The 26116-nt window shown below is 42.6% G+C and overlaps 2 protein-coding genes across 2 annotated transcripts in view; both read right to left on the bottom strand.

Annotated features, from left to right (window-relative positions):
* EHD4 (EH domain containing 4) overlaps nucleotides 1-1646 on the bottom strand; it is a 33513-nt gene extending 31867 nt beyond the window's left edge. Inside the window, exon 1 of the mRNA XM_069784390.1 lies at nucleotides 1376-1646. Coding sequence (XP_069640491.1) covers nucleotides 1376-1611 — 236 coding nt within the window. The 5' untranslated portion in view covers nucleotides 1612-1646. The remainder of the gene's footprint in view (nucleotides 1-1375) is intronic.
* A 3211-nt stretch (nucleotides 1647-4857) lies between these two features.
* The window catches only part of LOC104319649 (cytosolic phospholipase A2 epsilon-like), a 38700-nt gene continuing 17441 nt past the window's right edge, over nucleotides 4858-26116 (bottom strand). Inside the window, exons 4-21 of the mRNA XM_069784391.1 lie at nucleotides 25537-25673; nucleotides 24593-24721; nucleotides 23867-23907; nucleotides 23254-23296; nucleotides 22767-22830; nucleotides 21661-21830; nucleotides 21444-21536; nucleotides 20633-20670; nucleotides 19279-19414; nucleotides 17633-17769; nucleotides 17086-17311; nucleotides 15555-15669; nucleotides 14973-15110; nucleotides 13090-13197; nucleotides 11822-12010; nucleotides 10777-10943; nucleotides 9874-10060; nucleotides 4858-5668 (exon numbers count right to left, since the gene is read on the bottom strand). Coding sequence (XP_069640492.1) covers nucleotides 5358-5668; nucleotides 9874-10060; nucleotides 10777-10943; nucleotides 11822-12010; nucleotides 13090-13197; nucleotides 14973-15110; nucleotides 15555-15669; nucleotides 17086-17311; nucleotides 17633-17769; nucleotides 19279-19414; nucleotides 20633-20670; nucleotides 21444-21536; nucleotides 21661-21830; nucleotides 22767-22830; nucleotides 23254-23296; nucleotides 23867-23907; nucleotides 24593-24721; nucleotides 25537-25673 — 2429 coding nt within the window. The 3' untranslated portion in view covers nucleotides 4858-5357. The remainder of the gene's footprint in view (nucleotides 5669-9873; nucleotides 10061-10776; nucleotides 10944-11821; nucleotides 12011-13089; nucleotides 13198-14972; nucleotides 15111-15554; nucleotides 15670-17085; nucleotides 17312-17632; nucleotides 17770-19278; nucleotides 19415-20632; nucleotides 20671-21443; nucleotides 21537-21660; nucleotides 21831-22766; nucleotides 22831-23253; nucleotides 23297-23866; nucleotides 23908-24592; nucleotides 24722-25536; nucleotides 25674-26116) is intronic.

Raw genomic sequence — 26116 nt, 5'->3', positions numbered from 1 at the left:
ATCGGCATGACTAGAGAAATGTTAGGAAAACCCACATCACCCTCCCCACAAACACAGGCTTTCTTGTGACTACCTTTGGGGATCCCGAAACTAAGTTTCTCTTCTTTTAATTATAGCCCTATTGCTATTTTTTAAAACATTCCTCTGAGCAAAACCACTTTAAGCGTTTGCAGGAATTCAGTCATCATCTGAAAAAACAGGTTCAACTTCAAGCTTCCAAGTACCTAGTCGTAAAACCAGAAATGAAACATGATTAGCTCTGTAAACATCTGAAAAGCTCTCAGATGAGTAAAGGCAAACATTGCTCTTCAATGAAGAGGGAGGTAGGTCTTTTGTACCATAAAAAGAAAACAGTGCTATGGTAAGGCTGCTGGTAACCTTTGGAACCGAAAGAGAAACATTTGTAAAGTTTACAGAAGTACGTAATGAAATTCAGACATAATAAGTAGGTCAAAATTTGATCCAAGTGACCACTCAGTGTCTTTTGGAGAGTTTTGTATAACTCTAGACTGATCTGTAAGGGGCATATGAGAGGCAAACAGACTCAAACGTATGCAAAATATTCACAAGCTCGTAATACCCAAGGCACACTTTAGCTTCCTAAAAATTGCTAACAAACTTAGCAATAAGGAAGACAGGAAAGACAGAAAATACTACAACAGCAGCAACATTGTTAAGCTGCCCTATTAGTGATATTGCTTGTTCAACGCAATTGACCACCAGAGTTCAGGGAAAAAAACCCAGGACTTTCCAGATACCGTGTGTTTTCTCTCTGATCTTCACATCCAAGCTATGCATCAAACTACTTTTGGGAAAGAAGGGGAGGTAAGGTTAAATGGTCTGTGACGGCCGATGCCGGTTGAAATAATTTAGAGATTAAGAAAAAAAAAAAAAAAAGAGAAGAGGAAGTACAAGGAGGTTACACTTTCTCAGCAGAACGTGAAATCGAGATAATATTCTCGAACAGGAAGCTGGCAGGCGCCCCGCAGACCATGTAACCGAGCGGGGAGCGGCACCCACCCTCGACACAGCGTGGGGGGCTCCGGGATGAGCCCCGCTCCTCGGGAAGGACGCCGGCCGCGTCCCGCCGACCCCGTCCCGCCGGCAGCAGCCCGCCGCCAGCCCTGCCGCCCCCCGCTGCGGAGCGGTTATCCGCCTTTCAGCGGGACGGGCGCTCCCCGCTCCGCGGCCGGGCTGCGAGCGCGTAGCAGGTCTTTTGTCGCGCAGCAGAAAGGCCCCGGGCGTGAGGCGAGGGAGGATCGGGGAGCAGGCGGCGGGCGGGGCGCCGGCCGGCGTTCGCCGAGCGGGGCCGGGCGCGGCGGCAGCCTGAGGAGAAGGAAGGGCGCAAGCACCGGGTGGGGGGGGGGTCGCCTACCGGATGAAGGTGGTCTTGCCGGTGCTGTACTGCCCCACCAGCAGCACCATGGGCTTGTTCTCGAAGTCGGCCTCCTCCAGGGCGGGCGAGTGGAAGTCATGGAAGCGGTAGTGTTCCTCCAGCGGCAGCAGCTTGCGGAGGTAGAGGTCCCGCAGCCCCCCCGTCACCGTCTGGACCACGTCGCCGCCGCCTCCGCGCTCCCGCCCGCCGCCCTGCTTCCCCAGCCAGCTGAACATCCCGCCGCACTGCTCGACGGCCAGCGCCCCGCGCTCGCAGCCGCCGCAAGGGCGGGGGGGGGGGGGGAGAGGGAGCGGGGGGCGGTCCCGGCCCCGGCGCGGGGGCGGAGCCAGCAGCGCTGCGCGGGCCCGGCTGAGGGAGGGAGGGGCGGGGCCGGGCCGGGCAGCGCCCGTCTCCCTGAGGTAAACCGCCTTGGCGTCGGGTGGGTTTGGCGGTGGGCTTGTTTTTGAGGGGGGATGTTGTTATTTTTCTCAGAATCAGAAGGGGGTTTTTTATTATTTATTTTTTTTTGGCCACAAATCCGCCTCTGGAGGTTAATTGTACCTGCTGCTCCTCCACGCTAAGATTTCGGCGCCTTGCAGTGAAAGCCAGAAACCCTCTGACAGCTCCGGTCTGGAGACAGAAGCGCCCGAATGCTTTTCGTGTTTTTCTGGTGATGGGTGCTGACTTTGGACGCCAGAGAAGTGTGTGACTAAGCGCCGCCGGGGTTAGCTACGGCGTGAGGCAACTGTTTTGAAGGCAGTGAAAATTCTTAGTAGAACACTGAAATTTTGCTGTGGGATGTGTGTCGCAGATACAACCACTAGCTTTAAGCTTAGGTCTTGATACTGTGTTAAGCCACAAGGGAGGATCACCTTTTCTATTGATTTCACAAGATATTTTAACGGAATACAATACCACATTCACTAAAGCATTGAAGAAAGCAGGAAAATGAGTAATTTTTTTTCTCTGACACAAAAGTTTGTCTGTGCTCGCTCACTACTTGGAAAACAAATGCTTGGGCTCCCAGTTAAAAAAAAAAAAAAATGGAGGAGGGGGATTTTTTCCTGAGTCTTTGTGTAAACATTATGTTAGAAGTGTATCTTTTGTGTTACACACTTATGGCCTTGGCTCCTTTGCAACATCCTTATTTAAATCCCTTTTTGCTGGGCCAGCACATCTACTGATTCACATTTTTAGCTATGTACCTTTCTTCCTCCTAATTTGCATCTTGAATACCACATTTTCTCTATACACTCCAGCTCTTTTCTAAATACATCAGCAGGTTGAGATGTGCCCTTTCCATCTCCCTCCTCCACATGCTCTTCCTCAAAGAACAGATGTTAGGCTTTAACAATGCTCAGTCCTAAGCTTTTAACCAGTCTGCCTTTTCTTGGCTACTTGCTTCACACTTTATTTAGGGCTGTGCATGTGTTTTGCAACTCTTTTGCTGCAATTTCCATGCTGAGTCTAAAGATTTTATACCATTTCATGTAGGGTCTTGCTGACTGGCTTCCTCATTTTTTACAAACCCATTTTTACAGTTTAGTTTTGTATTCCTCTCATTTTCATGACTTTTCCCCATAGGTTAGTCTATAGGTAATTAAGTTATCCTTGCAGTTACTTACATCTTCTCCATGTTACTTCAGTAATTTCTTTCAAATGAGTGTAGTCTCACCACATCTTTAGGAGTTCTGACTACTCCTGATCATTTATTATCTGCAAAAATATCTGAGCTGTGGAAAACCTAAGTACTGCAGTCTGGGGTGAGACAGATTTCCCACTTGTCTTTGGTGCATCCAGTATTTAGTGACTGGAGAACATCACAGAAAGAGGGCAGGTACAATACTGTCTCAGACTGTCCTCCCAGCCTCTGGGAGTTGATGATTCAGTGCAGGACTGAGGCAGATGCAGAACCTTTGGGTTTTTTAGTCCTCAAAAATTTTCCATTGAATGCATCAATCAGTTTTTTTGAAGCTTCTATCAACAACAACATCCATGGTCAAGAGGTCTGTAACTTAATTACAGAACTACCTTACTTTGTTAACTTTGAACCTGCTGCTTGCTAGTTTTGTCTGATCCCCTCCAGGTCTTATATTAGAAGAGAAGTGCTCAGTCACTCCCTGTTCATCTCTCACGGGGCACTCCAGATTTCGTAGATCTCTCTTCTCTGCTTTTCACTGCTGTTGTCCTTTTTCTAGGGTGCAGATTCCTTATCTATTCGCCCCTTGTGTGGAAGCTATTCCACCTCTTTGATCAGCCCTGACATTTTCCTCTGTGTTCTTGTTGAATATAGAGAGCTCAGAGGTACGAAATAATTATTTCACGTAAGCTTTTTGAAATGGGGTAAAGTGTTCATTGTTCTCCATGACCCCTTCGTGGCTGGTGGAAAGCTGCCGGAAGGGCAGGGAAGTGTTTGCATTCACACACCTTGTTCTGCTTGTCTTCAGACTTCCTGCCTAGAAGCTTCCTGCTGTTAGTGGGATAATTTTTGCCCTTAAGACAATACAGCTCTTAACTGTATACGGGAATCTGGGAGTGCTTCCAAATTCTCAGGTCTGGCTGTGCCCTCTGGCTACATCCCATCCCATATTGCGATGAGATCCAGCATGCATCAGCATGACTGCCGCCTTTGCTCTCATGTTTCTGTGGGAGGTAAACCCTGGGCATATAGCCCAGACGGGAGCTGTATGGGCTCCTGTAGTGTACACCACAGGTAAGTGTTCACTGACCTAAGTGGTAAACAGAAGGATTATGTTTCTGGGCACCACCTAGGAGGAGACCCTCGACCTTGAGAGCAAAGGGATTTGCAAGGCTTCCATTTTCTGCCCACAATAACAGGATCTCTTGACAAAAGATACTACAGCAGAACTGAGGAGCAGGGAAGCCTGTAGGAAACCTGGGCTTGTAGATATGTCTAATAAATAAATCAATAGCATTGAATAAAAGTTAATTTAGAAAAAGAATAAACAGAGTCTTGGGATTCCATCTGTCAAAAAACTAGACCGCTTACCTGAAAAGAGCCATGTTAATGTGATGACCAAAGATTCAGAAAGTTGAAAGTTAGTGTTCTGTTAACTTCAGTTGCAATACTCTATGGCAAGTTAAAAAATCACATTTGGGTGAGTCATATTACATATACAATTTTAGATCTGCTTTGTCTGTGTTTCTGGTGTCTTTTCAGATGTAATAGTCTCAAAAAGTTTGAAGCTTTAAACATTTCGTATGTATCAATAACACTTAAATCCATCTTAATAAAATAAATTATCAGGAGTCAGTTCTTGTAGAGGTGGGTCTTAAATGTAACCCTAAACTCAAGGGGTCCCAGGATCCTGGGGCAGTTCACCTCTGGGTCTGGAGCAGGTATAATTTCTTGTTCAATAATTTTTCAGCAGCTATGACATAGGTCAGCATGTTGTCTTTAAGTGTCTGGCTAGTAGAGAAAGAAGCACCTAAAAGAAATGGCTTTAACATGTATTTGCTGTGAAAAATGTTTATTTGCTGTAACTGACTCCAAAAAAGTGTTTTATTATATAAAGTCTAATACTTATTTACATTCACACAAAGACTCCATAGTTCACAAATGGGATTCATGGTTTTGTTTTAGAGACAATGGATTTTGTTCTCTGCTGCATTTCTGGACTGACAATCCTCTCTTTCTATAGCACAGGTAGAGCACAAACATAGTCAATGTAAACTTCCTCACACTTCCTTGTCCATGCATTTTGGCCTTGGCTTGAAAGGTCACTTCTGCAAGCACGAGCAGAGCACAGCCTCACCTAGCCACGCTCCTGAGGTTGCCAACGAGGGAAGCACATTAATTCATTAAGGAAGAGCTCTGGGTTTTTGTGTTTATTCCCTTCACTGACAGCCAGGCTTTAGCATTTTCGATGACAAATGAAGTGCTATTCTTAGCATTCTTTGGCTTTTCTTCACTTCGTAATCAAATTCCTTTTCTTCTTCGTTAACAGGACTCAGAGCTATTTTATTTCATATTCCCTAGTGCTGGGCAGTCAGCCAAATGCTGGGTTCCCTCTCTATCAGGCACACACATACCATCCCCATCGGGAGGTTTTTGCAGTGGTTGCTCTTTCTTATGCTGCTTTTTCCGCTCCACGGCGGTGCGCAAGGCCTGAAGAATCAAATCTTTATTGTTCTGGACGTTGTAGTAACTTAGGTTCACCAGTTTGTCAAAATCTTCCTCTGAATAACTCAGATTGTTTATGTAATATGGACCACAGGTATTGGCAACATCAACATCACCCTCTGCCAGCTCTGAAGGACTACGTTTCACACCTAAGGCACAAATAACGACTTGGTTAATTAGCAAAAAGTAATTAGGGTCTGGGTGTTTCTCAGGCATGCACACATAGTGGATCACAACCCAAAATTTTCCCTCCACAGGCGTTTTATTGCTGGGATATGTGGTTGGCAACAGGGGCTGGAGAAGCTGGTGGTGGTGAGGCAAGTCGGGGTTGTCCTGGGTACTCTTGGAAATGCCAAACCAAATACAGTAGTTCCTCTTTTGAGCACAGGAGGGTGAGAATCCCTCCTTTACCTCTGGAGTGAGCTATCAACATGGTCCCCAGGTCCCTCTCAGCACTGACACTTTCCCAGCCCCAGCCTCTGCCTTGCAGCTGTCTCCCAGCCATCGGAGCACCCTACACTTCTAGCCAAGGTGAAAGTAAATGACAACTGCTCTTCCTCTCTTTCCTCCCCTTCTCCCAAAGCAGACAACAGCAGCAAGGACCTCATGACAGCATGGTTTCTTTCCAGGTGATGGGCCTGAAGCCACTGCCACTTTCTGTGCCTTCCAGCTTCGATTCTACATCGTGTTATTTCCCTCACTACTATGCTTTCATGCCTCCAGAAATAGGCTGCTGAAAATCCATGTATTTCAGTGACCCAAGCTTTCCAAAAGCACACCTGCGTTTTCAGTGACCTGACAGATATTCTTTCACCCAGCACAACCTAGCACAATCTGCTACATCAAGTCTTGATTCCTACTGGGAAGAATTATCAAAAAATACAGAAGACAGACCTAAACAATCAGATGCTATTATCTAAACTGAGAGACTTCACAGAGTCATTGTCTGGACATATCCCGGAAGCAGACAGTGCAAATATTTACAGTAATTTCCTTGAGTTACCTACTGCTATAAAAAACTACAGGCTTTATGTAACCTCAACAGTGAGAGTGACCCTGATATTCCCTGAATCACTAAGATTTGGCAGGGACACTGAAAGAGCTTTTCATGCCCATTTCATCACTGCAGAATAATCAACATATATATCACAGACCCAGGCAAAACAATTAGGCAGGTAGTCCCACAAGTGTCGTCTCTGGAAATATTAGGTCTGTCATATCTTATGATCTCAAGACAAATTCAATAAACTTATTTATTTTAATTCATTTGACAGTAGAAACCAGATTCAAAGCTAATGCAGAACTTTATTTGCAGGCTATGACAGGGCAAATATTCACAAGGACCTCCACAGTAGGTTGTTGGTACAGGGCAAAAAAATACCCAAAGCTTACCCTGGGAATCACAAATCTCAACAGATTCATAGATGCGGAAGATGTAAAACACATCTCCTGACTTGTTTTGCTAGGACCTTCATAAGCCACCTGTGATTCAAAATAATAGCTAATCTCAGCTTGTACCCGGCCATCTGCTTTAGACAGTGACACCATGAGTGGTTTTGATTTAGCTGTTGTTTTAGACACACCGCCACTTACTGAGTTGGTGGAAATACATCTCTACACTAAACTCAGTAGATGCAACATGCACCCTCTGAGCTGAGGGTGTGTTTTACATGATATACTCAGTGCACAGTAGGCAAACCTGCCTTTCCTGAACTCAGCAAAAGCAAGCACTCTCTGCCTGCACTCAGGGAGTGCAAGAAGCCCACTTGGCCATATTAGTTTTTGCTTGACTCTGCACTGATGGGACACAGCATATGGGCAGGCTGAACTTCTATCTACCTGTTAGTACATAGAACAAACAGGTTCTTGAAAGGGAGGAGGTCAATTAATTTGGTTATATTCTGCAGATTCCTGGACTCCAGTATGTGCCTTTGACTGCTAAAGGACAGCTGAGGATGCCACCCCTGGGCCAGAGACCTGAAGATGTGGAGATCCACTGCTGTGTGCTAACCTGTACACCTGACATGAGGGCTCACACATGTTTTTTTCCTTCCCCATCATTCCCACGGACTCCTTGGTTTTCTAACAGCTGGCATGAAGGAAAGAGAGCAATAACAACCCAGAAATGATAGATAATACTGTCAGGGATAGATAACACAGGTTAACACAGGCAGGAAATATAATGCTTGATCTCTCCTCATCACAGATTAGAAAGCTTCAGAGGAAGAGAATTTTTCTGTCAGCTTCCAGTGAGACTGTCACATTGGCAAGAGGGTGCTACCATAGTGAACAATCACCCTCCACAGTCACAGATACCTGCAACACCTGTACCAAAGCAGGGGAGCAGGCATTGGGAAAAGTCAGCATGTCTCTTACTGACAGGACCACATGCATTTGGGAAATCTTCTCTAACAACATTGATCTAACGACATTGATCAAAGGGTTCAGGTTTTCCTCGAAGAGTCTCTCCAAGTCTGAAAGATATGCTCCTCCCAGCTTTGCAGAGAGAGTTATAAGGAACTGGTACCACTCCAGTGAAGCAGTCTAAGCCTCACACAGAGAATCCCCTTTCTACTTGATCATGGAATAGTCTAACCAGTGCAAAAGTAACCCGGTTTGAATATGTTAGTTTTACTCATTTATCGCTCAGGCTTTAAATTCCCTTTGCTGAACAAGCTGATGGATGAGCTGGCTATGGAAAAACTGCTCGTTCATGTGATTGAACTAATACTTCACATGCTAAACAATTTAGATCTGGGCTAGGGCATGCTACTGAAGCACTATAAATTAAGCTGATCTCTGCCTGTCACTAACAAAGGGCAGACATCCATTCACAGCCTCCCAGGACTTTCTGCAGCATCCATCCTGCTGCTATGGAGGTCAGGTCTCAGCTGTGAGGTGGCAGCACTCCCAAAAAACTGCATGGGTTGAACCCTTCCGTGTCAGCTCAGCTGACACTTCACCTGTGGGGGCTGGACAAGGACCCTTTCTCTCTCCATTTAGTCTCAGCTTGCAGCTACCAGCTGAACCGGTTGGGCAACACAGGCTTGCCTCAAGTGTATGTAATATCCAGGTATCATGCAGATCTTCATATACATCTTCTACATACCTAGTAACACCCCTTTTTAGATTCCATGATAATTTATGTTGACATGTAGCACCTGCACATCATCTGTGTACACCTGATACTAGATAACTGAATTAGGCACAACATCCCTGGGTTCTGTAAATTATTGAGGGGGAGAAGGGAGGCAAACTCCCTCACAGAGCACTGCAGAAGAGTAGTACAGAAGCCAATTCTCAGTTCCTGTTCTAGTTCCTTCTCCTTCTCTCCTGTCTCTAATTCTTTCTACAAAGGGCAACTGCAGGAACCAACCTTTCAGTTATCTGATCTGTGATAACAGCTGGAATAGAATGGTGTGTGTACCTGCGTAAATACCCTTGACTATTTGAATCCTGTTCAAAACCCCAGTTGTATACCTCAAATGTGCAATGAACTCAATCCAGAATATTTACAAAGCAAAAGTAGTGTACGATTTTTTATTACTTGCTTCAAAAAAAAAAAAAAAGGAAAAAAATTAATGTACTATATACCAGCCTAGAACTTTTGGGTTTCAGTATACTGTGGGGCTTTGAAGTGATTGAAAAAATAAAAGTGTTCTCACAGCATGAGTTAGGAATTTTAGCATCTGGAGAATGAGTAACTGAGACTTTTGGCACTGACAGAGGTAATATGGCATTGTGGGATACGGTACCAGGACTTAGAATTCATCTGTTTTGAAGTGACTGGCAATGTTGCTATTGAAACTCTACTTAAATTTCAAAGTAGGACTCACTGAAGTGAACAGAAACTGTCAACATGACTCACTGTTGTATTTTCATCACTTCAGTGTGGCTCAGTATTATATTTTCATCACTTCGCTAGTTCACACTTTCGTTTTCAAGGTTATCTGCCTAACTGTAAGCCTGCCAATTATTTTAAATGGTGAAATCCTTAGATTCCCCAGAGTGTTCTCTAATATGAAAGGATGACGAGTATGAGAGGAAATAACCCTGCTAATTTCTGCCACAGGAGATAAACCAAATATACTTCATTGGTAAACTCCACAATCTACCTATGAAAAGCCCCCCCAAAAATATGAAGAGGGATATATGGCCAAAGACTGATCCCAGCTGCTGCTCTACTGTCCAGGAAAAGTTACATATTTTAAGCTTCTTGAGATGGTTCAGGTCTAAGCAAAGAGAGTCTGCATCTGTGTTTGAAGCATGATCTGAAGAACAGATATTGCACAGTAAAAAAGAGAAACAACACGGCTGCTGCCTCTGTTAATGTGATGGGTAACTGTAAACTTACCAGGTGCTTTGTAGTCCCTGAAGGTATCATTTACTAGAGGGAAAAATATCACAATAGGTGTTTCTGGGCTCTCCTTGTCACCAACAATGTAGCATTCCTTCACATGTGGGGTTTCCTGATCATCTGGCACCTTTGTAGGGAAAGGAATTCCCTGTTTTGCAAAGTATTTAGAGGCTTCTTTCAGAGGCTGGTTGCCACAATAGGAAAACACAACAAAAGAAAACATCAGAACATACAGGAAGCACTTTGAATTTGACCAAAACCCAATTTCACTGGGAATGTTTGTGGGGTAAGGGCCAAGTTCTGACTGTGGCACGTACCCATCTTAGTTGTAGACTGTATATGGAGCCAAGACTGGGAAGGCCAGGGTTAAGTGGGATGGATCTGGGTCCACATGCCTGTCTTTGAAAACCTACATCCCACATTTGGATATTAAAAATGCTGCCCTTAGACAACTTTATATTCCTAAGGAATTTAAAGTTCCTAAATACAAACTATTCTTGCATTTATTTGCATATCTGGTCTTCTGCATCAAACCCTTCTATTGTTACAGTTGTATTGTCCTGAATGTACGTTTTCTCATGCATAAGAACATGTATGATTGCATTGGGAAGTCTTAGACAATTTTTAAATGCAATTTGCTTCATTCATTCTACATCTGACTGCCTTCAAATCAGCTAAAACACATTTACACATAAAAATGGGCAGATTCAGTTTACTAAATTCTTACTTCCTGATAACACTTGTACTGTTCAATAAAGATATGTGACCCTGGTAAACTGTTAGCTTATTTACACTTCCCAGATACTGGGGGAAAAAAGTTTCTATTAGCAGAGGATCAGCCATTCTGGGAACTCAGTGACGAAACAGAGAAATCAGTAAAGAAGAATGTACAAGGCTCACCCCTGTCTGGGAACCTGAACTGTAGTTGAAATGCAAAATGACATCCACTTTCCTTTCCGGTCTCATAAGGGGTGGGTAACTGGTAGCAAAGGCAAATGCAGTATCTATCAGGATGAGGTAGTCTGTTCCTGCTGTCAGGTGGTTGGGCTGAGAGTCAAGCTCACAGTCTAGAAAAAAAACCATTTTTTTTTCAGAGGAGATGCTTGATGCAAGAGAGGTGCTGAGGAAAGACAGTTGTTAACAAAAAGGGAATTCAGCTTTTCTTGGGTCTTAGACCTACCTATAGAGCTGATAGCTGCAGTTCAGTCATTTCTCAGTTCCTCATCTGACTTCCTCTTTTCACTATTTACTCTGCAATTTCTTTGGCTTTCCTCTAATTAAGAAGGATTAACTTGGGGCTCAGGAGAACAGAGTTAATTCCATCCCCTGGTTTTGTGTGTGATTCTGATTAGGTCAGGATTTTTTGGCTTTTTCTTTTAATTTGTAAAAAATTAAAGTGGCACCTCACTGTCTCAACATGCTGAAGGTTAAAGACGATTGGTGCCTTGCACACTACGAGAACAGGGGCACAGCTACTAAGGTACATGGAAGATCTAGTACCAGACTGAACACAAATTCCCAAACTGGGTAACAGGGAATACTGTTACAGAGGTTATATCTTACTTACAAGTAAAAAGGTAACATGAAACAGGGCTCCCTCCCACATCCCTTGAGTATTGGCCGGGCAAGAGACAGCATATGATGGCACCAGTGCCATGCAACTAGCGTGCAGGCTGGCTGGCTGGTCCATCAGTAGACGTGTGCTGATTGACTAATCAGGATCTTTTTCATCTATCAGTTGCCAGACTTCATGAAATTTTTAAGAACTTAGTTTTGAAGCCTCACCTGCTACATAATTTCAGCTTTCAGTGACAAAGAGTTTCAAATATTATCGGAGGATGGGAACAGAACAAAAAGGCAGTCGGCTTGATAATCTCTTAAGCATTGTTTCTTTTTCACAAGGATGGTTGAAAATACGACTAAAAGCAGGGTGCTATTGCCATACCTTTCCATTTGGAAAACTCGCTCTCTAGGTAGTTGTTGTTCATCTGGAAGCCCTTCAGGAAGTTATGGATTTCTGAAGCTGCTGGACGTAACGTGGCGACATCTCGGAAAATGTCTGAAAAGCTGTCGGTGGGACAAACCACTCGAGTATCCAGCTCATTTGGTCTTGTAGGGAATAGGGTTTCGTCATCTGCAGAAGAACAAATAACAGTTCTCATATGTCGTTTCATTGTTGATGTCAATCTGTTCAATCATCATTTGTTTTAACATGTTTGGCAAAACTTGGACTTCTTTTTTTATTTTTAGGATCTCCACAAATCTCGCAGTTTTGCAGGTAACCTTTGAAAAATCCATTTCTTTTTCTCACTCCACAGTGGTAAAGGCCTTGTTTGTACTGCAAAAGAGTCCGTCTCACCTACTATAAATTTCTTTGCTTTTCTATGATTTTATCCACTACAATATCCTGCGCTTACCCTGTCTTCCTTTGCTACTCCATGTTACAGTTTCTCTCTCAGCCACACACATAAAAAGCCACACAATAACAATGTCTCAGCCACACAAACATAATTAATGTTCCTCACTAGCAAATGCAAGCTCCTTGTTTTAACAACCGGAAACTACACCCTATAAGTGCAAGAAGATAAAATAAATCACTCTTTTCCCTACATTTCTCTTCCTTCTCATCTTTTTTCTCTGTAGTATGTCTGTCTTTTGTATTTCTCCTTGAAATCCCACCCTGCAGATCTTTCTTAATTTGGTAGCATGTTTTGCAAATCTCATCCTTATGACTAGTTTGGAATGACTTCTAATAGTACTGAAGTTTGTATCCATGTTTTGTAGACCCCAGAGATGCAAGGATGGTGTTTGCTCTTGTTTCTGTGAAGCCTCATGCCATACTCCAACTTCCAAGAGAGGAACTAGAAGACTGTGGATTGCTAGGGGAGGCTTCCAGCTTCTCCTACTCTGCAAGGGTGTTCTTCTCCAGTTTTACCCTTGTGCCCTGAAAATAGTTCATATGAGGGCCATTCTCTCTTTTTTCTCCTGTGACAGATCCCATGGATTCTTTTCTCACACAACTCAAATGATTGCCATCCTGTGATACACAGCATGAATTTCCTCCTAGGTTCCATGTGGATTACAGGAATCCCTGAAGAGGGAAATCCAAAATGGCTTTGAAAAATTTGGTGAGAGGATAGCAGCACAGAGGGTTAAAAAAAAAGAGAGAGAGAGAGAGAGAGAAAATAACATAATGGCATAAGAATAACCCACCTATGTCAGTAATTTTGTCTCGGGTCCATTTGTGCCAGAAGTCTTCTGAATGAACAGATATATACCAAGCATCCATAAGATTCAAGGAAAATACACTGCTCCAGATCCCTGTGGCATGGGATATATATGACAGAAAGTAAACCAGTAGAGATCTGGAAGCATTTTCATTCACAATGACTTTCAGTACCTTTTGCATTCTCTAGCAAACTTTATTCATTATGTTTTCTTAGTGTACAAATAAAAGGGACTGTCTTTATAAATCAGTATATGAATCCATAATGTACATAAAGAATCTAATTTATTGACATTTAGTAAGAGGGCTGGTAGCATTTCCAGTGTATCTGCTAACACACTCATTTTTGTTATGTGGCAAATAACATTTTGTCAAGTTCATTTTAATACTTTCCACCTGTCCTCAACATTTGTTATTCCCCAAGTTCCCAGGATTTGTAATTCTAAAGGTTTTATTTATTTCTGGCGCAATCCTGTTACAGGTATGTAGTTATCATGCAGGACTGTCAACCACAAAACATTCAAGATTCATACACTAATATCCCCTAGAATGAGGAAGCTGACTTAAAAGTTTTGAAAATAGAAAGTGTAAATGTATGAGTCTTTTGATTTGCCTTCTTATTTTTTAGGGTTTAGGGCATATGTGGGTTAAATTTTCAAGTTCCTCTACTAGCAGATGTAGCAAAGTTGAGGGCAGTCCAGACTGCCACCAATCTGCAGCCTTTCAGGTTGATAAAACACCATTACCTGGTATGGTTAAATGTGCCAGGTGCGCAACCGTGCCTTCCTGAACCCTCCAAACTGCAGAACTAACCCTGGCGCTCTTGGGAGGAACAGAGTGATGGATAGAAAAGGCTGCACCAGAGCAGCCTGGTGATCGCCTGACCCAGCAATGCCAGCCTGCAGTCAGAGGGAAGGGCTTGGCCATGCAGGAAAGAGCTGCAAGACCTACATAGCCAGTCCCTGCTCTGTTCAGGGGCTGGGGTGCAAAGGAATTTGCTGTAAACCTGTCAAATAACTGTGTCACTGGAGTAAGTAACACTGTCTGAATGAGGGGATGCTGGTCATTGGCAGGGAACAGGGGCAGAAATGTCCCAGCATCGCTCTAGAGAAAGGCGGAAGAAAGTGCCAAGGTGGGAGGTGTAGGAAGGGGTCTGGTGACCTGCTGGCAGTAATGACCACAGAAGGGGAGACCTGGATACCTTGTTCGACATTGCAGCCAGGGACAGAGAGATTCTGATTTGCTTTCTTACACCTCACCGCTAGCTGTAGTGAAATCTTCACACAAGCAAAAAGTCTTAACTTCTCAAAAAACCCCTGAAACTTCCTTTATGCAATTGGTGGAAGTAGGAAGAACAATGAGGCAAGAGATTGCTTTTGTGAAGGGAAAAAATATTTCCTTACTGCTTTTACTGTTTTTATGCAAGAGGGAAAAAAGGTAAATATTATGACCTATTTGCACTCTGAAATGGAAGCGTTATCCTGGAGGATTAATCAGGGTTAGCTGCAGCAGGAACATTGTAGATAAAAGGCTGTATTTTAGAGACTCGGGTTGCAGAAGAGACTGATGCTTTAACTTAGCGGCAATGTTACACAACTTTTGTTGCTGACAAAGACATATAAGTATTGCGAGGGCCTCATGTCAGTAAGCATAACTACCTATGAAATTAAATAAATCTGTCCAGCTGAATAAAATTGCAGAGAAAATAAAAAATCCTGCAGAGAGTGACCTGTTATCAGTTCTAATATTTTACCATAGACTGCTCCTGGCAGACAAAAAAAATATACTAACTGCTTCATTTCAGAAGAGGGGTTTGTGCAGAAGCAGTTTATATTATATTACATTACATTTCCCCAGAGCAACAAATCACCTTCCAAAAAGCAGATTCTGGATTCTGGGATTTTCTTCATCAGGCGACCCATGAAGAACTCACTACCAAAATCTTCTGCACAAATGAAGGCCCCGTATTTCGGGAATCCTACCTCATAAGGGGTGAATTCCACCCATTCTGAAAGAAAAAGCACAAGAGAGACTGATTACAGCAGCAGAGGCACAAATCAGTTGAATAAAACATACGATATTGGCCAGGTTAAGGCAGACTGGTTTCTAACACACTTTGCAAGCAGACATTTATTCACTGTACATTTCACAGTGGTGAACATGAAGAATGAATTGTCCTCTTACATCTAAATTTCTCTCCAAACTTCAGATTTCTGAAGCTTTCTACAGAAATGCAGAGCAGGTAATCTCGTGATAATGTCCTCCAGCATCCTACTTTTGATCCCGAATACAGCTGAATACACTAAGGCCTTCAAAAATTTAACTATTAAATTTCTACTCTTAGGTGGATTGGCCTTTTAGAGTATCTGTGCATTGAACTGATTTCTTTACCTAATCCTAAATTGACCCCTATTGGGATTAAATGTTAAATGCAATTCTGGAGTATTATTACCTCTAAAATCCTGGTCGCTGATTTTATCCTTCACATTGAGAGAGAGGTAGATGGGCATGGGATTTTGACCCTGGTTTAGTGCCTGCTGCTGATCTGTGAGTTTATAGGACTCCTCCTGTTTCGAAGAAGGACAGTAGCTGAGGATGGTTAGATGACACAAAGAACCTCCCACTTCATCTAAGCCTGGGCTCTGACAACACAGCGCATACGAGACTCCAACCAGGATGTTCCCCACTGGTTTAGTTCAGAAAGGTGCTGTCATCCCTACTTCTGACCCTCCCCTGCCTCAGCACTTCAGCACACAAATAGTCCTAAATTAAGTTCATATGGGGAAGAAAATATGAGATTTCAATGGTGGGAAGAAAATGTTATTGACATCATTTGTTTCATAAAAATGCCTGGAAATATTTGAAAAGCACTCTTGGCAGGAAGTATTTCATTCAGAAAGAGTAACCCCTTCCCTGCCTGCCCAGAAAATCATCTTTTTCTCAGGCCTGTAACAGAGCCAAGGCTCAGACAGCGTTAATGATCAGCGAGCTTTGACCCTTACTGCTTCTGCTGCAGAGCACCTCGCATACTCAGGCAGGGTAGAAAGGGCAGGATGGTTTGGAGCAGTACTAAGGTTTGCTGAGTTCAGATCCTCCTTGAAGGGGAGCTGCAGGTGCTCCTCCTCACCAGGGCAGCCCTTGGAAGGACAGCCGTGCCACCAGGCTTCCCTTGGGCTGTGCGGTCAGGGGTCAGGTCTGTGGCACTGCAAGGACACCCACAGCTCCCTGCTGAGCCCACCCCAAGGGAATCTCTTCCACTGTGCTGCGCTCAGGCAGTAGAAACTGGGATGTCCATGGGGTTAATCATATTACAGGGGCTGTGTTTTCTCTTTCTTAAGTATAAATGGCCTATTGGAAAGGAAATACTCACGAATACTAAAATAGAGCCTGAACATTGCCTTTTGGTGCAAATGTTTACAGGGTGACGTAATCCTGTAACAACTCAGAGATACTGTCTTTGGGTTTGTGATTTTTCTTTGCCTTGTCACACTGTGCAGCAGTTTTAAAAGAACAGCAGGATTTTCATTTCAATATTTACATGCAAATTCGTTTTGAAGTTGTTCATACTATAAGTTTCCCATTATTTCTCTTTATTCCCACCCTTTCTGCACCAGGTACGATGCTAAGATCTGCATAATACAGCCAATAAACACAAATAACTATACTGCCAAGGCACATGCTTTAGGCATCTATCTGAAAAAACAAACAAACAAGCAAGCAAGCAAAAAACTCCTTTTCCATAAGGATGGTCAAACACTGGCATATGTTGCCCAGAGAAGTTGTGGAGTCTTCACCTGTGGAGATATTCAAAAGCCCATGGTTCAGGGCAGCCGGCTCTAGCTTATGCTGCTTGAGCAGGGCTGTTGGACAAGACAACCTCCAGAGGTCCCTTCCAGTCTCAACTATTTTTTGATTTACTGTCTGCCCTGTCTGCTATATTCACTAAATACTGAAATCTGAGGAGAAGGATGATGCTATTGTACCTTTTCATGTAACATGGTTTCAATGATGAGTCCCCATAGATCCGTGAAACATATTTGATGTCCTTCCTGTTTCCTCTGGCACAACTCTTTCAAGTAGTATTTCAGGCGATCAGGGGCAAAACAAGTAAAGAACTTATTTTTGAGCACATGCTTCCGGACATCTTTGAGTGTTTCCTTAAGATCCTTTTGGGACCAGTCAGGATCTTCATACAAGTTTGACATGGTCCTAAAAAAAAAAAAACCAAAAACCAACAAAAACCCAGAAGGAAAAGTGTGAGTTCTGAAGCAGAGCTTTGGGAAGTTACGGAGGTTTGTGTATCATGCTTTGAGTCACATGAAAAAGCACATATGTGTGTGGTACCATCCGTGTATTTAATCAGGACTGAATTAATTCCAAATGTGGGGAAATACCCACTGAAGTAAACAAGAAAAAGCCACAGCAGGAAAGAAAGCCCTTTCTTGATAGTAAAGATGATACAATTCTTCAGATCACTTCTTGACATCACATATAGAAAATTCCTATGAAGGCTGCTTATGTTGGTCTTACCATGTTGTGCCGGATAAACCAGTGATATATGAGACACAGTCCAAGACATTCAGCTCCTGCACACTGAGAAGGTGAGCATACATGGCTGTCAGAGCTCTGGTTCCACCACCTGTTGTCATGATTGCCACCACAGGTACCTGTTCAATCCCAAAATGCATGCATTTAGTGACATGGTCTGAAAAGGGAGAGAGACATCTTTGACTAGATAAGAGAAAGTTACAGTACTGATAAACAATAATAAAGATCCTGCATGCCACCGGTCTGCAAGGAGAAGAAAAACCTGAATTAATAACGGGGCATAGAAGAAGTGAGGAATACTTCATGTTTCCTCTGCCAAGCAGCTGTGCATTAGGACATGAAAATCCATCATCTCAAACATCACATTTTCAGTGCTCTGTTGCAAAACCAATAACACAGACAAGCAAAAAGCTAGAGGGAATGGTACCTCCTGCCATCTGAACCAGATTTTTACCAGATGCAACAGACCAGAAAATATAGGTGCTGTCTCACAGTTTCCCTGTGAGTAGCAATTACCTCTCTGTTACTGAAATTTGCTAAAGCCAGTTTCTACTATTGTATAGTTATTTCACAGGCCATAGTAGATGTGTCATGACTGGTGGGTTTAAGAGGACAGACCAGTTCATGACCTCTGAGACCAGAGGCTGGTGACACCATCCCCTTTTACAGTTGCTAGAGGGAAAGAGAAACCATGCTCACTCCACCTACCAGATATATACATACAATACTAGGTATGCAAGTTAGCTGCAATTACTTCTGTCTGTGATGACAGAGAAATTCAGGGTCTGGTAGTCTTAGAGGAAGGATTAATCTGTAAATATGAATTGGCTCTGTTAACAGTAAAGATAGCTACCATGCATTGGGGTGAATTAATCTCTTGTGTAAATCAGGAGACTCTAGGGAGATTTTTCTGCTGGGAAGTATGGCTGCCTCTACATCTGAGGGGAAGGAAATGGCCCACAGCTTAGTGCTGGCATTTAAAGGCAAGGTCTTGTGTGTGAAAAGTCTAGCTGTGCAAAAAACCTGCTGAGCTCAGTTTAGGGCAAACTGAGGAAAATTTGTCATCTCTGCATCTGAGTTAAGGCTTCACACTGCAGTTGTGGAAGTATAATTAAAAAAGAGAAACCTGATTTTTCCCTGCCTTAGACCCTCTGGTATCGTTCCCATTTGCCAAGCAAGCACACGCTCTAGCTGCAGAAGATGATGAAGTCAGACTGGCAGCGTGCTGTGCTCACACAATGGGAGCCTCAATGCCAGCACAAAAGGCACAGCAAAATAAAGTCCAGTCTCAACTGTGAGGGAAAGAAGTGCTGAATCGATGGTTTAGGTCTGGTTGAGATGACTGTGAGGCCTAAAAGAGGCTTTGGCTTTGGTGCTGAGAGCACCTAGTCCTTCTCTGCATTATTGTGTCAACTGCTGCTCAACACAAAGCTACATCCTGTAGCAACAGGGCTACAGGTTTTTTATTAACGTTTCCTGTGATTACCCATTTCTTCCCTAGGTTAGAGAAAAGAAGTTAGCCATAGCCTGTGCATGAAACTTTACACTCTTTCCAGGAAAATGGGAGTTGAACACAAATTTTGACACTCAGCTGTGGAGAAAATAGACAATAATTATGTCTCAGATACCTCATCATCCTGCAAGTCCTCCTCCAGCTGGAGAATGTCCTTCAGAGCGGCTGCAACCACCTTCTTCCTCTTGTGAATGAAATCCTGTTCCTGGGCACACAGGTCAAAGCCCAGGCGTATGTCTAGGTCGTCCTGGCTGGAACAGAAGATCAGGTATCTCACATCACGTTTATAGTCTAATTCAGAATTTTAACTGCTTCTGCTTCATAAATAGACATGCCTTCACCATCAGGTCTATATAAAGCAAAGCAGGAAGAGATGAAGTGTTTTAGCTTGCTCCTGGAGAACAACAGTACATCTTCCTTTAGACTAAGAGGTTTTGGGTTTGTTTTTTTCTCCTTGCCGAAAATGCCTGAAATTAAACATAGCTACAAGTAACAGAATTGTTCCCTTTGAAACATAAACCCAACAGCCTGCAGAGGGCGGTGTTTTAAAGGTGGCTTTTTAGAAGTCGCGCAAACTTCCACTGATACCTGTGAACCGTGGACTGAAGTTGTGGACTTTTGTGATCGGATGTTTTTTTTTGGGGGGGGGGGGGGGGGCATGTATATAGTCATTTATGGATATTTATAAGCACTAAAGCTGCAGTTTGGAAGCTGCTATGAAAATCTTTCTTGGGTGTGGTAAGGAAGAAGTTTTTAAATATATGTATCTCTCATAGCATATTTGCAGCATGACAGAAGATGCACCTGCTTTTTTAAGTGAAGAGAACTTCCCTTACAATATGTTACATAATGTAACATATTCATCTTATATATTTTACTAAGGCCTTAACCATATATCAAAATACACAATGTGTTTCCTTGATTTAGAAATAAGCAATCACTTGATTGAGTTAATTTGCATTTATCTCTTTGAGGAGACATTCAAAAAATAAATACAGGCACATTTATTATTTCAATTTCTTCATATCCTAGAATGGCCAGGCACGCTGACTTTGGTCTTTTAGTTTTTTCCTCTGACCTTGGGAAATAGAAAGGTTTCTTTCAATTTGTTTTGAAATGCTGCTTTTTATTGAAAATCTGCATTTGGCAATAAGTTGTAGATGTATCAAAGAGTGTCTACAGTGGCCCTTAGCACATAATTTTGATTGCAGCAAAATATCAATAGAAAATTGGTGTGTTCTTTATAAAACCTTTTCTTAACTCACTGTATAGTCCCGTTACATAAACTCAGGGCCACTGAAAATCTCTGTATTGTGTACCAAGTCCATTTTATTTTGTAGTCTGAAAGGAGGATAAGCCAGCATTCAGGATGCAGGCTGCAACAAAGGGATTGGAACTTGATCGACAACTATCCAAATTCAAAGAACCAAGGGGAAAAACACAGAAGGAAGATAAATAAGGTATCTTACCATTCTTTCACCTTAAAGCGCAAATCAAATTTTCTGTGCTGAAATTTTAAAAAAGGTAAAATTATCAATATTGACATATTGTTTAGAACAGTCCTTTTCCCCCACTCAGAATGAGACATAGCTCTTTTGGGTCATCATTATACCTAGAAAGCTCTGAACCCCAGTGAACTGAGATTGAGAGATAGACTGTCCTCTCAATATTTCATTAGTACCCAGAGGTGTGCAGCGATTTAATAAATTAAGACTTTGGTATTATCATCTATAGTCTGCATCTTCTCTCTGCTGTGAAACTCAGGTGTAGCTTGCACTGGTACTCCTTAGCTACACAAATAAATAGCAGAAGAGCTTCGGTGCTACACCTCACTTCCCTGGAAGGGACCACCATTAAACATGGGTCTTGAAACTAAAGCCTCTCACAAAACAACGTGAGATACAAGGGGAAGCCAAAAGAGGCTGAGCACTCGTAACTGTGGCACGGGTTTGCCTCCCATGGCAGTGTGCCAGGCTGCAGCCTCACCCCCTGTCCCTGTGGCACCCAGTGACCTCCAGCCTGGCCAAGGACATGGACAATAGAAGGAGCATGAGCAACAGCTTAGACATTTTTCTTCTTCCTCCTTCTCCCCTGGATTTCCCATTTTATTTTGCTCCAAATAATTTACTTCATTATGCATTGCCCTAGATGCGAGGGAGGTTAGAAAACAACTGGCTCTGTGTAAAGAGAGGTGCTCTTCAGTTTCTGCCTCTTGGGAACCAGCAGCAATTTTTAAAAGCAAAAGCTTTAAAAGCAACAATTTTAAAAGCGGACACTTACCTCACATACTACTTCCTGCTCAGAGGGGAGCGACTTGAGAGGGAGAGTCAGGGGGACGTTTCTCCTTCTTGCTCCGCATGACATGCAAGCACACTGAAAAGGAGCACGGAGTACTTTTTGGTTAAGACAGAAATATTCTCCTCTTGCTGCCTACTCGCATGTAAAGGTCAGATCATAGGACTGTCTGTGTTGTCTACCATGTTCTAGGGTAACGTACAAAGGTGGGAAGTTTCCTCTTCTTTGTGAGTGAAACATCCAGGGAAGGCTGCTTGTATTTGGCATAGTGGAAGAGAGTGGGATCTGGGACTGGGGAGCCGGAGTCACAGCCAACTGAAACTCTCTGGGTTTCTTCAAAGGATCCTCTCACTGTAAATGTTAGCTCATTCTCTAAACCAATGAGATAAAATGCACACAAAAAGTTACTTCTAATTGCAAAAAAGGGAGAAAGGGAAAAAAAGAAGCAAAAGTAGCTTTAAACAAACCCCTTCTCCTCTTCCTTTTTATTTAGAAAGCTGTCTTCTGAAAGTCATCCAAGACCCAAACATTACAGGTGGTTTTATCTGTATAATGGGCTGAGCAAGAAGCTGGATGGGAGTGTGATGTGAATAGCACTGAATTTTAGACTGCTGCATTTCTATTGCTGTTGCATCATGACACAGTGAATACAACCAGGTACTTTGCATTGTAAATCATCCTCATCCCAGGCCAAATAATGAGCAAGAAAAGTTCTCAGTCCCCTAAAATAAGGTCTGACTCTGCAGCAGATGACCCTATTTATATCAAGAGATCAGCTAATCCTGCTGGTGTGTGTTACGCATGCTCTGAGATTGCCTACCAGATCCAGCCCCTCAGGGGATGTGGGCAGAGGAACTTCTAGATTCTGGATGTTGATCAGGGTCAGGCAGGAGCCAGCTGCTGAGTGGCTAACCCCTGCAAAAAATGAGGTGTTTCTGTGCATATGCAGAAGTTGAACTGTCAGAGATCCTGAGGAAAGTTACGGCCATGGACTACGACACCTAAGGAAGTAAGCTTCTTCAGGGTTTAGCAGTACTACAGCAGAGGTTTTCAGGATCTCAGCCTGGGGTTTAGATACCTTCTGTACAAGCATCTGATGTTGTTTCTAGTCTGGCACAAGGCTCCCCATGAAGTCAGAAGCCCAAACCTACACCTGCTGCAGAACTGGTGGCATTCCCTACTGCAAAGTTTTTACAAATCACCTTAGATCTGGTCAACTAAAGCCTTAATATTTGGATGATGCAATTTCTAGGCATTGTTAGAGAGGGTAAAATCGTTAATACTCAGTTAAAGAATTCATAAGCTTACCTGAAGAATGCTTCTTCTTCATCCTTCTGTCCAAGTGAACTTCCAAGCAGGCTACTTCACGACACTAGAATAGATGTGATGGGGACAGAGAATTAGATTACTCTTCCAGACATCTCACCACCAGTGCTGGCAGATGTTGGAAAGGTCATTGTAGCAAGGGTCATTGCTTGAATGTGGGGGCCAGCTCTGTTGGAGGCTTCTGCCAGATCCAGTGAAAGTGAGAATTAACATCATTGTCATGCGGGAAGATGGTGTTATGCTAAGCACATTGTAATTTTCAATGGATGCAGACAAAACAAAGGAAAATGATAGCATTCTGAAGGCTCCTTTAAGATCATGCTGGCCTCCTCAAAGATAAAGCTCCTAAGACAAAAAGTGTCACTAAAGAATGAAGACTTGCAATGTTTCGCTCACTGCCACCATAGTCAGCTAAGGTAAGGAAAGATCTGGGAAAGGACACAAGAGAACAGAGCAAATGATATTTTACCACTATTGCCCCATTTGTGATGATGGTTTCAGGAGGACCCCGGCTAGAAAGCAAGAACAAATAATATGTATTTTATAAACAATATAATATCTGGATACTGTCCTGAACAGGACACGTTTTTCTCTCAAATTTTTTTTTTTTTTTCTCCTTCCTATTGTTTCTGGAAGTATGCTCCCTTTTCACTAAATGCCACATAACTACGTAGCAGAAATTATTCAATTGCAATAAGGCACCTGGAAAGTGTTTGTAACAGCCTTAATAGCACAGGTATGTCACAGATTGGGTAGCGATATTCTCCTCAGCCATAAGCTGCCCAGAGAACGCTCTCCAGAAAATCTACTGTTACTGCAGGGGGATTTACCAGCCCCAGAAAACAAGCTCTGAACTATGTAAGTAATATATAAATTGTAAGAGAAAGTCACAGAATTAAAATTCTGAACTCATTCTCCACATCATGGCATTTTCCTTTCTTACAATTATTTGCTGATGTACACATTAAGTTTGGAAAAAGGGTGCATCTGGCTATTAAGATGATACTGGGTGTACAGAAGGTTTCCCTGCACCGATGCACCACTCCAAGCTGCTGCTCCTGTAATAATGGGGTTTTACTCACATGCTCTCCAATACAAACTCAACTTCCAGCTCCTCCCTCCTCTGAAAATAAAAGAAAGAAAAAAAATGAAGCAGTCTCTATTAGCATGTGCAGAGGTTTGCAAAGTGACCTTCATTTTTGGAAGCACAGTTTCCTTTATGCTTTAATAAGTAACAATATTCTGTTTCATGCTTGCTACTGTCAGCATTAGAGGACAGAGGCAGCTTTTTCTTCCCCAAGGAAAAGAAGATCTCAATTGTACTAGCAGAACAAAGGGTGTTTGGTCCTTACAAGTCTCCCTAGTAAACCTTTATTTTTCACACTTTCTTCCTTGCCAGCTTCCATGTGCTGAACACCATATGCTAAGACTTAGTGTTTAGTAAAATATTGTGGAAACAGGCCATTTTCCTGTCCTTGTATTGTCTTTCTTTTTGTAATCTTTGTGAGGATTAGATAAACTCTGTCATTTTCTGTCAGATTATTAAAAGTGCAAAGCTTGCCTAAAATTACATCTGCTCTGGGGCTTGGGAATTTGGCCATGATGTCTGCCAGAGGAAACCAACAGGAATTTGAGAAGGCCATCCATTTTGTCACTAGTGTACAGTTTCCAAGATTTTCATAAGTTTTGTTACATTTTTACCACCAAGCTGATCCTGGTGGTAAAAGACAGAAGAGACAGCACACCTCTTTAATTAGAGGGAAGAGAATGGACATCAAGATGTACTAAATGTCTGACGGAGCTCTTACCTGTGGATTTAGTGGGAATGCCATAAGCACTCTTTCCCCAAGCGGGATTTTAGCTACATCAAAAAGCACAATCGTGTTGTCATCATCATGAATGATGTCATCATCAGAAACAGTAATTTCCAAAATATTCTGGGAAAAGAAATGAAAAATGTCCAATTCATTATCATGTACTGAAGAAGCATGACATTTTGCAGCTCTTCCAGGTTCAGCACCTGCTTTACAGAGAGGAAATAGAAAAGTATTGATGAGAAAGTGTCACAAGGAAGAGTAAGAAAATAAGTGTAATCTGCTTTATAAGAAACAACTTCTAGTCTTATCAATTAAGGCTGAACTGAGATTTCTCTTGGGTCACCTTTTATGCTTTTAAGTAGCTCTCACAAAAAAATGCAATCTTTTAGGAAGCAATATGGATAGCCAGAAGTCCTATATTGTCCCTTATCAACAGGGGCAACAGAGGTCACTTCATATCAATAACTACCTTTCTATGTCCTTGGGCTTTCCACTTTCAGCCACCTGTTCATAGGTATTTGAGTGTAGTGTAATTATCAGCAGCAAACTGAGTAAAGATCTTAATCATACTAGGATTTAGCAGCTTCCTGGCATTGATATGCCATTATTTCATGTCCTCTCAGGGAAAGATGTGTTTTTCTGTTACAGTGTTGCTTTATATTTTTACTTCATAGTTTCTCTGTGTTGTCACTCTGTCATTGGTCCAGTCAGCCTTCTACAAGGAGGTCAGACTCAGATTACCGATATATAAATAATAACTATCTGTTAGGAGAGAAGTGGATTCCAGCAAAAGCCAAAATTGTTTTGCTCCAGCTTGCTAGGGGAATTTTAAGTAAATTCAGATAGGCATTAGAAGACATGACATCCTGTTCTGGGCTAAACTGAAAGGAGGTGCATAGAGATGAGATGAAGAAGAGAGTTTTTGGTTTGTGTACCTTGACTTTTCTCTGTATCCGGAAGTAGAAAGTTTCATTCCACACAGGATTTCTGCAGTCTTTGATGGTTTTGGTGTGAAATTTTTCATCTGAAGCAGATGGCAACCAGAGGCTCACGTAGCAATCAGATTGGCTTACTACAGAAATATAGGCACAAAATATCTGGCAGTGGAATCATGTCATGAGAAGTGGAGGCATTTAAACGCTCTGTAGCTTGAACATGGATGAGAGATGGCCGGTTCTTTCTGATATGCATTGGCCAAACCAGAAGGATAGAAATCACACAGCTGGATAAAATTAATTTGTTGCTCATCACAACACTGTTTTTAATAAGCAGTGTATGCAAATAACTGTGCACAATCCTACACATTTAAAAAAAATACAGTCCTAGCCAGCGGATAGAACAACATGTATAGCCAGGAGTCTTATATTGCTTCTTATCAACATTGTTTCAGCTCTCTGCAAATTTGGTGGGAGGAGAAACTGCAACCCATGCAGCAGAGAGTGAGCTTCAGACCCTGAGATAGATTGGGTGTAAATTGTCTTTGTGGCAATTTAGCTTTGTGAGAAATCTTAAAAG

Source organism: Haliaeetus albicilla, chromosome 5 (assembly GCF_947461875.1).
Source record: "Haliaeetus albicilla chromosome 5, bHalAlb1.1, whole genome shotgun sequence".
NCBI lineage: Eukaryota > Metazoa > Chordata > Aves > Accipitriformes > Accipitridae > Haliaeetus > Haliaeetus albicilla.
Note: the sequence above shows the minus strand (reverse complement) of the source record. Positions and strands in the feature narration are given on the sequence as shown.